The sequence below is a fragment of the Chiloscyllium plagiosum genome, chromosome 38 (genome assembly GCF_004010195.1).
Source record: "Chiloscyllium plagiosum isolate BGI_BamShark_2017 chromosome 38, ASM401019v2, whole genome shotgun sequence".
Taxonomy (NCBI): Eukaryota; Metazoa; Chordata; class Chondrichthyes; order Orectolobiformes; family Hemiscylliidae; genus Chiloscyllium; species Chiloscyllium plagiosum.
Window position 1 is genome coordinate 17,249,554 of NC_057747.1, and position 14,071 is coordinate 17,263,624.

The 14,071-nt window shown below is 40.7% G+C and overlaps 1 protein-coding gene across 4 annotated transcripts in view; it reads left to right on the forward strand.

The window, feature by feature from the left end:
* LOC122541869 (elongation of very long chain fatty acids protein 6-like) overlaps positions 1–14,071 on the forward strand; it is a 136,073-nt gene that overhangs the window by 63,208 nt on the left and 58,794 nt on the right. For all 4 annotated transcript variants that reach the window (XM_043679019.1, XM_043679018.1, XM_043679020.1 and 1 more), the window contains one exon: positions 9,163–9,294. In XM_043679019.1, coding sequence (XP_043534954.1) covers positions 9,163–9,294 — 132 coding nt within the window. The remainder of the gene's footprint in view (positions 1–9,162; positions 9,295–14,071) is intronic.

A 14,071-nucleotide genomic window follows, 5' to 3' on the forward strand; every position in this document is an offset into this window, starting at 1 on the left:
CACCATATGCCTTCATAACAATCTTATCAACTTGAGTGGTAACTTTGAGGGACCTACGGATCTGGACCCCAAGACTCCTCTGTTCCCCCACACTACCCAGAATCCTCCCTTTAACTCTTTATTCTGTATCCAAATTCAAACTTCCAAAATGAATCACTTTACACTTTCCAGGTTGAACTCCATCTGCCACTTATCAGCCCAGCTCTGCATCCTGTCAATGTCCCAGTGCAACCTCCAAAAGCTCTCCACACCATCCACCACTCCTCCCATGTTAGTGTCATCTGCAAACTTAGTAACCCAACCTTCCACTACCTCATCCAAGTTATTTATACAAATCACAAAGAGCAGTGGTCCCAGACCCAGTGGTCCTGATCCCTTTGGAACACCACTGGTCACCAAGCTGCAGGCTGAATACTTTCCATCTACTACCACCCTCTGTTTTCTATGGGCCAGCCAATTCTGTATCCAGATAGCCTTTATCCCATGTATCCCATGCCTCCTTACTTTCTGAATGAACCTACAATGGGGAACCTTCTCAAACGCCTTGCTAAAATCCTATACACCACATCCACTGCTCTACCTTCATCAATGTGCTTTATCACATCCACAAAAAATTCAATAAGCCTCACAAAGCCATGCTGACTATCTCTCATCAAGCTATGGTTTTCCAAATGATCATAAATCTTGTCTCTCAGAATCCTCTCCAATAATTTGCCCATGACAAAGACTGACTTGTCTGTAATACCCAGTATTATCCCTATTCCTTTTCTTGAACAAGGGAATACATTTGGCACCCATCAGTCATCTGGTGCTACTCCAGTGGACAGTGAGGATGCAAAGATCATGGCCAAAGGCACAGCAATCTCTTCCCTCGCTTCCTGTAATAGCCTTGGGTATATCTTGTCTGGCCCAGGGAACTGATCTATCCTTATGTTTTCAAATTTTCAACACATCCTCCTTCTGAACATCAATCTGTTCGAGCATATCAACCTGTTTCACACTGTCCTCACAAACATCAAGGTCCATCTCAGTAGTGAATACTGAAGCAAAGTATTCATTAAGGACCTCCCCTATTCCTGATTAGCAATGAAACTCGTCCACCTCTTTTTACCTCCCCCACCTTTGAAATTCCTTTGAAACATCTAAATCCTGGAACATCCAACAACCATTCCTGCCCCTGTGATATCCAACTCTCCATAATAGCCACATCATATTTTCAAGTACTGCTCCATGCTCTAAGTTCATCACCCTTATTCCTGACGCTTCTTAAGTTAAAATAGACACAATTCGACCCATCACACAGACTATAACTTTGCCTAAACAACTGTCTATTCCTCCTCACAGACTCTCAACACACTGCTCACTACTCCATCTTCAGATCTGTAGCTCTGGATCCCAACCCCTTGCCAAACCAATTTAAACCCTCCCGAAGAGCTCTAGTAAACCTCCCGCCCAGGATATGGATAAACCTGTGAAGAGCCTTGGGGCTTTTTCTTATGTCTGAGTTTTGAAAAAGTACTTTTCCAGTAAAAAATACATTCCTCCTTAAATCGCTGATGAAAATCGATGGCAAAGGGTGGCACAGTGGTTAACACTGCTGCCTCACAGCGCCAGGGACCCGGGTTCAATTCCCGCCTCGGGTGACTGTGTGGAGTTTGCACGTTCTCAGTGTCTGCGTGGGCTTCCTCCGGGTGCTCCAGTTTTCTCCCACAATCCAAAGATGTACAGGTTAGGTGAAGTGGCCATGCTAAATTGTCCATATTCAGGGGTAAACATAGGGGAATGGGTCTGAGTGCGTTACACTTTGGAGGACGAGTGTGGACTTGATGGGCTGAAGGGCATGTTTCCACACTGTAGGAAATCTAATCTACTCATAAACGGTCAGCAAAATCTGGTTTATATGGTACCACTGGAAAATTTTGGTGCAGGCACAGTATAGTTTAAACGAACAGAGTACAGTATCAAGCCTGGTGACAGCTGCTGAGCCTAGTTCTTGCAATAGTATCTTTCATCTGCGTTCTTTGCTTGTTGACGAATGTTTTGCTTTTTCTTCAGTGTCAAGATTTGCCCACAGGAATGAACAAATAAAAAAAACTGTGATAAAAATAATTGGGTGCAGCCTTAAAATCTCCATGAATATTGTAAGATTAGATTTTTTTTGTAACCATAAACTGCTAAGACTTTGGGGTGAGGATCAATGGACTCCTTCATCTGTCCTGTTCTTTAGGTCCTAAGCAATGAGTTTTTACATGTCAGCATGACTAATTATACTGTATGCTGTAAAATGCTAAACAAGTGACATTCAACATTGAATAATAGTCCATTTAAGAAAAACTGAAAGATAAACAATATTTACTTCAAAAACCTGGAGTTTTTAACCAATTTCTTTGCCTTGTTTGCCTTTGTGGAGGACAGGGTACGAGACATTTAAGCAAAAAAGCAACTTCCAGCTTAAATTGGGGGCAGTTGAGACCATTTTTATAGTTTGAGAAATTTTTGGATTTGCTTTATGACACCGTTTCCTTAAAAGCAATAGCAATAGCTCTTTGGAGGGCGAGTGTGGACTTGTTGGGCTGAAGGGCATGTTTCCACACTGTAGAAAATCTAATCGAATCATAAGCGGTCAGCAAAATCTGGTTAATATGGTACCACTGGAAAATTTTGGTGCAGGCACTGCTGCCTCACAGCACCCAGGACCCAGGTTTGAATTCAGCCTCAGGTGACTGTCTATGTCGAGTTTGCACGTTCTCCCAGTGTCTGTGTGGGTTTCCCCTTGGTGCTCCAGTTTCCTCCCACAATCCAAAAGATGTGCAGGTTAGGTGAATTGGTCATCCTAAATTGCCCATAGTGTTCCGGGATATTTAGGTTAGATCCATTAGTTAGGGATAAATATAGGGTGGGGGAATGGGCCTGGGTGGGTTACTCTTTGGAGGCCTGAAGGGCCTCTTTCCACACAGTAGGGATTCTATGATTCTGTGATGGTTCTATGGTAGCTATTAAATTTTGGATGATCTGTTGTACTATCTAGTTATGTGCCATAGTATTAAAGTTGATTTAGCAGTTGCTCCCAGAGATTGCCTCAGAACACTGAAAAGTGTTTGTTAAATGGAAGTTATTGATGCTTGAGGTGATATATGATAAGTTTGAGAATAGTTGAGTTATTGAGTTTCTCTCAGTCCTTTGGCAAATTTTCCAAATTCTGATCTCTATCTCCTTCAATGTTTTGACAAGGATTAGGAATTTAATTACATTGAATTACATAAGACCCTAAGACATAGGAGTGGAAGTAAGGCAATTGGGCCCATCAAGTCCATTTAATCATGGCTGATGGGCATTTCAACTCCACTTACCCGCACTCTCCTCGTAGCCCTTAATTCCTTGCGAGATCAAGAATTTATCAATCTCTGCCTTGAAGACATTTAATGTCCCGGCCTCCACTGTGCTCCGTGGCAATGAATTCCACAGGCCCGCCACTGTCTGGCTGAAGAAATGTCTCCTCATTTCCATTCTAAATTGACCCCCTCTAATTTTAAGGCTAGGACCCATGGGTCCTAGTCTCCCCACCTAATGGAAACACATTCCCAGTGTGCACCCTTTCTAAGCCATGCATTATCTTGTAAGCTTTTATTAGATCTCCCTTCAACCTTCTAAACTCTAATGAAGGCCAGGCAGCATCTGAGGAGCAGGAGAATCGACGTTTCGGGCATAAGCCCATCTTCAGGAAGGGCTGATTCCTAAAGAAAGGTTTATGCCCGAAACGTCGATTCTCCTGCTCCTTGGATGCTGCCTGGCCTGCTGTGGTTTTCCAGCACCACATTTTTCAACTCTGGTCTCCAGCATCTGCAGTCCTCACTTTCTCCTAAACTCTAATGAATACAATCCCAGGATCCTCAGCCATTCATCGTATGTTAGGCCTACCATTCCAGGGACCCATCCGTGTGAATCTCCGCTGGACATGCTCCAGTGCCAGTATGTCCTTCCTGAGGTGTGGGGCCCAAAATTGGACACAGTATTCTAAATGGGGCCTAACTAGAGCTTTATAAAGTCTCAGAAGCACATCGCTGCTTTTATATTCTTGAGATAAATGACAACATTACATTTGCTTTCTTAATCACGGACTCAGCCTACAAGTCACCTTTTAGAGAATCCTGGACTAGCACTCCAGATCCCTTTGTATTTTGGCTTTTTGAATTTTCTCACCATTTAGAAAATAGTCCATGTCTGTATTCTTTTTTTCCCCAAAGTGCAAGACCTTGCATTTGCTCACGTTGAATTTCATCAGCCATTTCCTGGACCACTCTCCTAAACTGTCTAAATCTTTCTGCAGCCTCCCCACCTCCTCAGTACTACCTGTCTGTCCGCCTAACTTCGTATCATCGGCGAACTTCGCCAGAATGCCCCCCGGTCCCTTCATCCAAATCATTAATATGTAAAGTGAACAGCTGTGACCCCAACATTGAACCCTGCAGGACACCACTTGTCACCAGTTGCCACTCTGAAGAAGAACCTTTTATCCCAACTCTGTGCCTTTTGTCAGACAGCCAATCTTCAATCTATGCCAGCAGCTCATCTCGGACACCATGGGCCCTTGCCTTACTCAGCAGCCTCCTGTGAGGCACCTTATCAAAGCCTTTTGGAAAAAGATAGATAATATCCACTGGGTTACCCTGGTTACCTCTTCAAATAATTCTAACAGGTCTGTCAGGCAAGATGTCCCCTTACTCAATCCATGCTGACTTGTTCAAATCATCTCACCAGTGTGTAAGTTTTTATTATATCTCCCCTCACCTTCTAAACTCTAATGAATACAGTCCCAGGATCCTCAGCCATTCATCGTATGTTAGGCCTACCATTCCAGGGATCATCCGTGTGAATCTCCACTGGACGTGCTCCAGTGCCAGTATGTCCTTCCTATCTTGCCCGATAATTCCTCACTTTTGTCTGAATAGCTTAGGATATCTGAAGAATACAGTTAACTCCTATGAGCAGCTATGTTCTACTGAGCCTTTCATAGGGTCACAGAACATGTATATGAGCATTCAGAAGACCATTTGGCCCCTTCAGCCTGCTCTGCCATTTGATAAGATTGTGGCTGATCTGATTGTGGCCTCGAGTCCACTTTCCTATCTAGCCTCTTCCCATTTGACTCCCTTGCCAATTGAGAATCTAACATAACATTAAATATATTTGATGCCGTTGCCTCCACCATTGGGAAAGAAAATGTCTCCGAGAGGAAAAGAAATTCTCCTCATCCCTTCCTCTAACACATTGTGTCTGCTGTATCTTCAATCGTACAAGCTCTAAGATTTCTTCCCGTTAAGAAAGGAAAACTGTTAGGACTTTTAATTATCCTCTGAAATGGCAGAGCAAGCCTCTCAGTTCAAGAGCAGTTGGGATAGACAACAAAAGCTGGTCTTGTCAGTGATGTCCACATCTCAGAATAATAAAAATTCACTTTCGAGTTGTATCAAATTATGTTTTGAAACTTACTATTGCATCTGCTATTACTATTCCTTCAAGCATTGCATCAAGTAACATAACAACTTGCTGCAGAAAGTAATCTTTCTTGAGCTTATTTTGCCAATAATCTTATATCTTTGTCCTTTGAATATTGATCCTCCTCCAAGTGGAAATAGTCTATCCAATTTGATCTATGAAAGACCTCTCATACAAGGCAGCTGAGGTTGTGCTCGTGATGGTTCATACTGAGAAAGTCTATAACCTTAAAACTTTGTTTTTAAACATTTAGACTAAAATGTAATGGTGAATTATCAAACACTTGCTGCACACTAGAAAATAGACAGGCAGGAAGGCCCAGAAAAAGGGGGGAACTCAAGGAATGCAGAAGATAGGGACGTCTGTGCTTTCAAGTCATAACGAGATGCTCTATGGCAATTAAGAACCTTTGCCTTAGCATCGGTGAATCTGTGTGAACAAGACACCAAGTGATAACACTCACGGCCGTTCCCTTGTGAAATTAATGACCGTGTTTGATTCTGACCCTGAAACGAAACTCGGTACTGTCAAAAGCCTTATAATTGACGGTCAGATCCCACTCGCAAGCGGGGCAAACACAGAGAAAAACATCTTTGCTGTTACAAGACCCTGACTTGAGAGTTCAAAAGGACACGAGAGAGAGAGAGAGACCATTTTAGTGCTGAAGCTGTTGAAGCCAGTAGGAAATTAACTCTTAGTGCGTACCTGCTATGGATTACTTTTAATTGCATTTTGGGACTTTATGATATTGAATAGCCATTACCGGTTATTAAATACAAACTCTGTAAAAATTAATATTGATGAAGCTTTAACTTACTTGCTGTTCTTGCAGACCACTCTACAGACCTTACAGACTGTCCCACTGTCCATTCTAACTAATCAGATCTTCTGTCTTATTTGAGTTTGAATCACAACCCTGAAAAGAAAGCATGTTTAGTTCAAATATTAATGCAACCTTACGGTAACATCTCAGCCTCAGGTACAGAATGATTCAATGCTTAAAAAGCAGGAGTCTGTTCCTAGCTTAGAAATTATTCTAGGCTTAACATTGAAGAGATTCTGGCACAATGTATCGGGAAGCTATTTTATGGCCAACCGTTTGCCCTCCTTGCTAAGAAGCCATTTTGTAAAACAACTGTATCTGACATATGAGCTGTGCAAGGTTTCCTTATGAACTCTCTAATTAGCTTAGACTGGTACCGCTTTATGATAGGAGTTTATCTCGCTAGCAGGCACCTAACTCAGCTGGGTATGTTTTCCCATCTGATGAACAGCTCAGAACTTGTGAGAGTGATTCGTCAAGCGTACACAGCCTGTCAATTAACTTTTCTTCCTTATGAATTATTGTCTTTCACTGTTATCTGTGTAATTAAGAACATGCAATGTTTTTGTAAACTTTTGTATAAAGGAAGCCACTTTGCATCAGTACATTGGAGTAGCTTGCTGGGGCACTTGAGCTGGTACCCTATTCTCCTAGGTTATTAGAACCTAGTCAGTTTAGCTTCTAGGTATCAGTGTTATGTTGTAACAGTGATGCTGTTCCTAAATAAAGGGGATGACTAAAATTAAACTAATCTGTCTGGAAGAGGTTTTTTATTCCAGATTTCCAAAGAGTACGATCTCCAGGATGAACCAAGAGAGAGGCTTACTGATCTGCGTCCATAAGGGATTCCCTGGGCCGTCTCAAATCTCTACTTTAACAATACCATTCACCTTCAAAGTCTGTATGGCTACATGGAGTAGTCATTATACTTAAAACAAATTAATTGTGCAAAGGGTTTTGAAATATTTCAATGTAAAAGATGCCACATAATTGCATTATTATAGTTCAGATATCTACTAGAGATCTTATAATTAAGAGAAAAATTGAACAAAATAGTTTATGATCACAGATAAACACATTAGAAGTTTGAACTTAATTCCCAGGGCACTTAGTGGAATTAATATGTTGCAAATGAGTGAGAAACAGGCAAATAGAAAACACATATGAAGCAATGGAAAATGATTTGGAGATGCCAGTGTTGGATAGGGGTGTACAAAGTTTAAAATTCACACAACACCAGGTTATAGTCCAACAGGTTTATTTGGAAGCACTAACTTTCAGAGCGCTGCTCCTTCATCAGGTGGTTGTAGAGTATAAGATCGTAAGATACAGAATTTATAGCAAAAGTTTACAGTGTGATGAAATTACATGATACATTGGCGAGACCAAGCAGAGGCTACAGCAATGGATGAATGGACATTGCACAACAATCAACAGACAGGAGTGTTCCCTCCCAGATGCAGAACACTTCAGTGGTTCAGGACTTTCGACCTTAAACCTTCAGGTGATCGTCCTCCAAAACGGAGGCTGATAGCCAAGTTCGATACCCGTGGGGACGGCCTCAACCAGAACCTTGGGTTCATGTCACACTGCAGGTGACCCCATTGCACTATACACATACACACACACACGCACACACACACGCACACACAAGCACCCGCACTCCTACAGACCCATATACTCACGCAGACACTCTCTCATACGCTTACACATGTACCCTTTCACAGACTTATACCCCTTTATACACACACACACACACACACACACACACACACACACACACATTCTCTCTCTCTACAGACACTTAAAACCCCACACACACCCACATGCACACATACACATGTAAGTTTGTGGGGTGAATTTGTAGCTGCAGAATTACATTTTAGTTTGCTCAAAAACTGCATGAATCCATGTAAGATTCTGTAAATCTGTTTTTTAGATTAGAATCCGTTTGACCATTGTGGCACAGACGGTCTCACACAGATAGCTCACACCATAACTGCATTATCTGGGCCGACATGATACCAATAGTTAATGTTCACTTGAGAATGTAACTTCTAAATGTTCTGTGAGTTACATATGAAAAACTGAAATCAACATGTTCATTCTAAAAGATTAGAAACTTAACAAACAATCCAGGTCTTTGTCAATATATAATTTCAGTTACATCACACTGTAAACGTTTGCTATAAATTCTGTGTCTTACAATCTTATACTCCACAACCACCTGATGAAGGAGCAGCGCTCCGAAAGCTAGTGCTCCAAATCAACCTGTTGGACTGTAACCTGGTGTTGTATGATTTTTTAACAATGGAAAATGATTACTTGAGCCATTATTATCAACACTAACAATAAATTACTCTTAACAACCCAAGAAGTAAGGAAAAGTGTAATTATTTGCTTGTGTTAAAATAATGCAAAATTACCTAATTGTTAAAAAAACTTTTAAATATCAGAATGTATAAAATATGTTCAAGCCTACAATATAATTGGGAACAGTACCTGTACCTAATAGTTTATTCTCTTACTCCTAACTTAGTAACTTATTCCTTTGGACAGTGCTTGGCTTTAAATCATTTTTTCACCTTCCTGTAACAAATAGTTGAGACGAATGGATTTGATCGGAAAATCCGAAGCTTGCTATTCTGTGTTCCAACATATTAGTGCTCCCATGAGCTGTTGCACGCTTGTACATCATTTCAAGCTTTAAATAATTTTTCAAATCAAACATTTTTTATTCCAGTTTTGCTGGTGTTTGAAATCAGCAGGTCATCAGTCAGTGGTTTTCTCTATGTAAAATTCAACAATCTACCTTTAGTTACTTTTCTGCTGTTTCTTTTTAGGAGCAAGTCGTTTCTGTTTTCTGCAGTTTATGCTGCGTTGATCTTTGCTGGGCAGTATTACATGAGAGAGCGGAAGAAGTTTGAACTTCGGAAACCATTAGTCTTGTGGTCACTGACCCTTGCTTTATTCAGGTAAGTGGTTGATATATAATGGCAATTTTACTTTAAAATAAATGATAGGCAGATAAGATTATTCGTGTTTCATATGCCAAGTGGAAACTTGGAAGAAAATTAAGAGAGAAATTATAAACCGATAGGAGTGGCCAGATGAAGTCTCTCAGACTCTGGTATCACAGTCTTGAATCTAACAATGGAATGGTCCAAAGAACAGTTAAGGATTTTACCATCAGAGGATAACAGACAAATTTCAATAATAAAATGACTAGGTTCATGATACAACTAAACAATTTTTGCTAAATGTTTATGTCCAGTCTAGGTAATTTTTAAAATAAAAATGCTAATACTAAAAGTAAAATGAAAGGCAGAGGTTGGTACTCTAGTTGGTCTTTCTAAGTTTACTATGAGGTTCACATGATTCTTAGCAAATTGAGCTTTGGGAATCAACCACGTAAATGAGGAAAGGTGATGACCCACTGATATTATTGTAAGGTTATTAATACAGTAGGAGAAAGTGAGGTCTGCAGATGCTGGAGATCAGAGCTGGAAATGTGTTGCTGGAAATCAGGCAGCATCCAGGGAACAGGAGAATCGACGTTTCGGGCATAAGCCCTTCTTCAGGAACTCACCTAAGGTTCCAAGGATCCGGTTTCAAATTCTGTCATTGAATTTGAATTTAATAAAAATGAAAAGCCTAACAGTGACCATGAAACCACTGTTAATTGTTGGAAAGACCTTTCTGGTTCTCTAATACACTTAAGGGAGAGAAATCTGTTGGCCTTACCTGGTTTGGCCTACTTGTGAATTAAGACTCACAACAGCGTGGTTGACTCTCAACTCTCTCCAAATCGCCCAGCAAGTTACTCAGTTGTGTCAATAAATGGAAGGTCTCAAAAAAAGGAATGAAACCTGACAGTACACCTAATATTGACCTTGGAACTAGAAACATCAATGGCAAAAAACAGCCAATTGACCCTATCCTACAAAGACTTCCTTCCTAACATTTGGAACTATTGATAAATTGAGACAGCTGTCTCACAGACTAGTCAAGCAATAGCCTGGCAAGGATATACTCATGGAACCATACTTTGCAATGTCCCAGACATCATCACCATCCTTAAGGATATGCCCTGTGCCACTGTCAAGACAGGCCAGCAGAGATAGCGGCACCATGGTGTACAGTTGGGAGGGAGTTGCTTTGGGAGACCTCAACATCAGGTCAGAAATGGAGACAATCTCCTCCTGGTTGCCACATAACATCCTTCCTTGGCTGATGACGCTGTTTCCTCCTCATTGAACAACACTTAGAGGAAACACTAAGTGTGGCCAGGAAGGAGAATATGCTTTGGGTGAAGGAGTTCAATGTCTACTACCAAGCATAGCTCAGTAGCAGCACTACTGATCAAGCTGATTGAATCTGATAAGACATTACTGCGAGACTGGGCACAGCAGGTGATGATGGAACCAACAAGAGGTAGAAACTTACTTGACCTCATTGTCACCAGTCTATCTGCTACAGATGCATCTCTCCATGACAGTATTAGTAAGTGTGACCATTCCAGTCTTCGTGGAGATGAAGTCTTGCTTTCAGATTGAGCCTACCCTACATTGTGTCGTGTGGCACCATCACTGTGTTCAATGGCACAGACTTGTAACTGATCTAACAACTATACATGATGCATCTATGAGATGCTGTAGACCAGCAGCAGAAAAAGAATTTTCCTCCATTACAATCTGCAACCTCATGAACCAACATATCCCCCACTTTACCATTATTATCAAACCAGGGGATCAATCCAGGTTAAATGAAGAGTGCAGGAGGACATGCCCAGAGCTGCTCTAAGCATACCTAAAAATGAAGTGTTAACCTGGAGAAGCTGCAAAACAGAACTACTTGTAAGCCAGCAATTAAGTGATCGTGGAACAAATTGATCAGATCTAAGCTCTCCAGTCCAGCCACATCCAGTTATGAATGGAGGGGGGGCAATCAAAAACTCACTGGAGGAGGACGCTGCACAAATATCCCTTCCTCAATGATGGGAGAAAAAGCACATCCGTGCAAAAGATTAAAGCATTCATAGCAACCTTCAGCCGGAAGTGCAGAGTGGATGATTCACCTTGGCCATCTCCAGAGGACTCCTGCATCGCGGTTGCCAGTCTTCAGCAAATTCAGTTAATTCCACGTGAACTCCAGAAATAGATGGAGGTACTGCATACTGCAAAGAGACACTGATAACATTTCAGTACTGGAGTCATAAAGTTATACAGTACAGAAACAGACCCTTCGGTCCAACTTGTCCAAGCTCACCAAGTTTCCAAAACTAAACTCAACATTTGCCTGCATTTGGCCCTTATCCTGCTAAACCTTTCCAATTCATGTGCTTACCCAAGTGTCTTTTAAATGCTGTTTAGAGCAGCTCCTGTAATTATATTGGCATCTACCACTTCCTCTGGGAGTTTATTACATGTGTGAACCACCCTCTGTGTGAAAATGTTGCCCCTTCAGTCCCTTTTAAATCTTTCGCCAATCAACTTAAAAAATATGCTGTCCAGTTTTGAACTCCCCTACTCCAGGGAAAAGGACCTTTCCTATTCACCTTATCTATACCCTGCCTGATTTTATAAACCTCTATAAGGTCACTCCTCAAACTCCTATGTTCCATTGAAAAATGCCCCAGCCTATCCTTATAATTCAAACCCTCCAGTCCTGGTAACTGATTTGTAATTCATTTCTGCACCCTCTTTAATTTAATAATATCCTTCCTACGGCAGTGTGACCAGAACTATACACAGTACTTCAAAAGTGGCCTCACCAATGTCCTATACGACTGCAACATGATATCCCAAATCCTGTACTCGGTCTGAGCAATGTAGGCAAGCGTGCCAAATGCCGCCTTTCCCACTCTGTTTACCTGTGTTACAACTTTCAAAATATTTATGTACCTGAACCTTTAGGTCTCTATGTTCGACAACAATATCCAGGGCCCTACCATTAACTTTATAAATCTTGCCCTTGTTTTTCTTACTAAAATGCAACGCCTCACATTTATCCAAATTAAACTCCATCTGACACTCCTCAGCCCATTGGCCCAATTGATCAAGATCTCTTTGTAATCTTAGATAACCTTCTTCACTGTCCAGTATACCACCAATTTTGGTGTCACCACTATCTTACTAGCCATGCTTCCTAAATTCTCATCAAAGTCATTCATATAAATGACAAACCCAGCACTGATCCCTGCAGATCACCGCTGGTCACGATGAACAACCCTCCTCCACCATTCTCTGTCTCTTACCATCAAGCCGATTTTATAACCAGTTGGCAAACTCTCCCTGAATCCTATGTGATCTAACTTTACCAATCAGTCTACCGTGACTTGTGCTGCAGAATTTGCCACAATCCTAATCAAACTGCTCCAGCATAGCCACAACACTGGCATCTACCTGACAAAGTGGACAATTGCTCAGGTATGATCTTTACACAAAATGCAGGACAAATCCAAGCTGGTCGATTACTGCTTCATCAGTCTACTCTTGATCACCAGTAAAGTGATGGACGAAGTCATCGACAGTGCTATCAAGCAACTCCTGCTCAGCAATAAGTTGCTCACTGATATTCAGTTTAGGTTCTGCAAGAGCATTCAGCACTCCTTGCTGGTTCCGAGAAAGCTAAAAGTGACTAGAAGCTAATTTACAACAGAGTTGATTTTGCATTCCAAAATCCATCAGTCATCACCTAATATAAATATTTTAATATCTTGTTGTTATGCCATCCTTCTCCAGGTTGGTGTACGTGTAAAACTTGTACGGTTTTAATAGTCCTCCTCATTGTCACCCATAATCAAAATTGGATTTTCTAGTAAAAGAGCTAATGTATTGAAAAAGATTAAGATTGTGTGTAATTCACAATGAATCTAATAATGGTTTTGCTGTGTGTCTCAAGTACAGTGTGCAAGAGGGAAGTTGCCATGTTTGCATGATATTTCCATTGAACATTTGTCAGGTTTACTATACAGATCATCAGATTACACAAAAGAGAGCAAATCTACCTATTAAATTTTAGTTGATTGTTCAAAGCATAAACAAGTGGTTTGCCATCTGTACCAGGTCTTTTCAGTTTGCATGTTTTCCTTTGAATACTGGACTTAAATATAAAATACAAATAAAGAATCAGTTGAAACCTCACTGATTTATTTGCAAATTGAAACTAATAATTGAAAGAAACGACATTTATTGTGAAAGCACTGACCTTCATACACCATGAGGATCAGGACCAATACTTGATGATAATGTAGGTATTTAGCTCTTGTAATTCTTTTCATCATTATATTTGTTATAAACCAGAAAAAAATGCTAATACAGATCTTTGTTTAAACACTAGCCCTTTAAAAAGTTAATTATGCTTTGACAGAATCTACCCGTGATATTAACTAAATGAAGTGTTTCACCACATAATGTTTAAATAAGTGACATTTTAGGTAAGAGTGACCGTAACAACTAAAATTGAACATTGTCAGTCAGAGTTATTTCAGAGAAACTTGGAAATATGGTGCCTGTTAATGAAATTCTACCTGAATAAACTCTTGACTCAATCCGGACAAATGTATTAACTTTGCATATTTTTTCTAGGTCTGTTTGTATCTCTGCAGCAGTCTGAAATACAATATAAAAATCCCAGCAGTGAGCCCTCTATCTCTATTTCCTAGAAACAAGCTCAAGACAATGGATATATTTAGGTCAACTCTCATATAATGCAAGGTGACAAAGTGCCCTGAATGCATTTTAAATCATG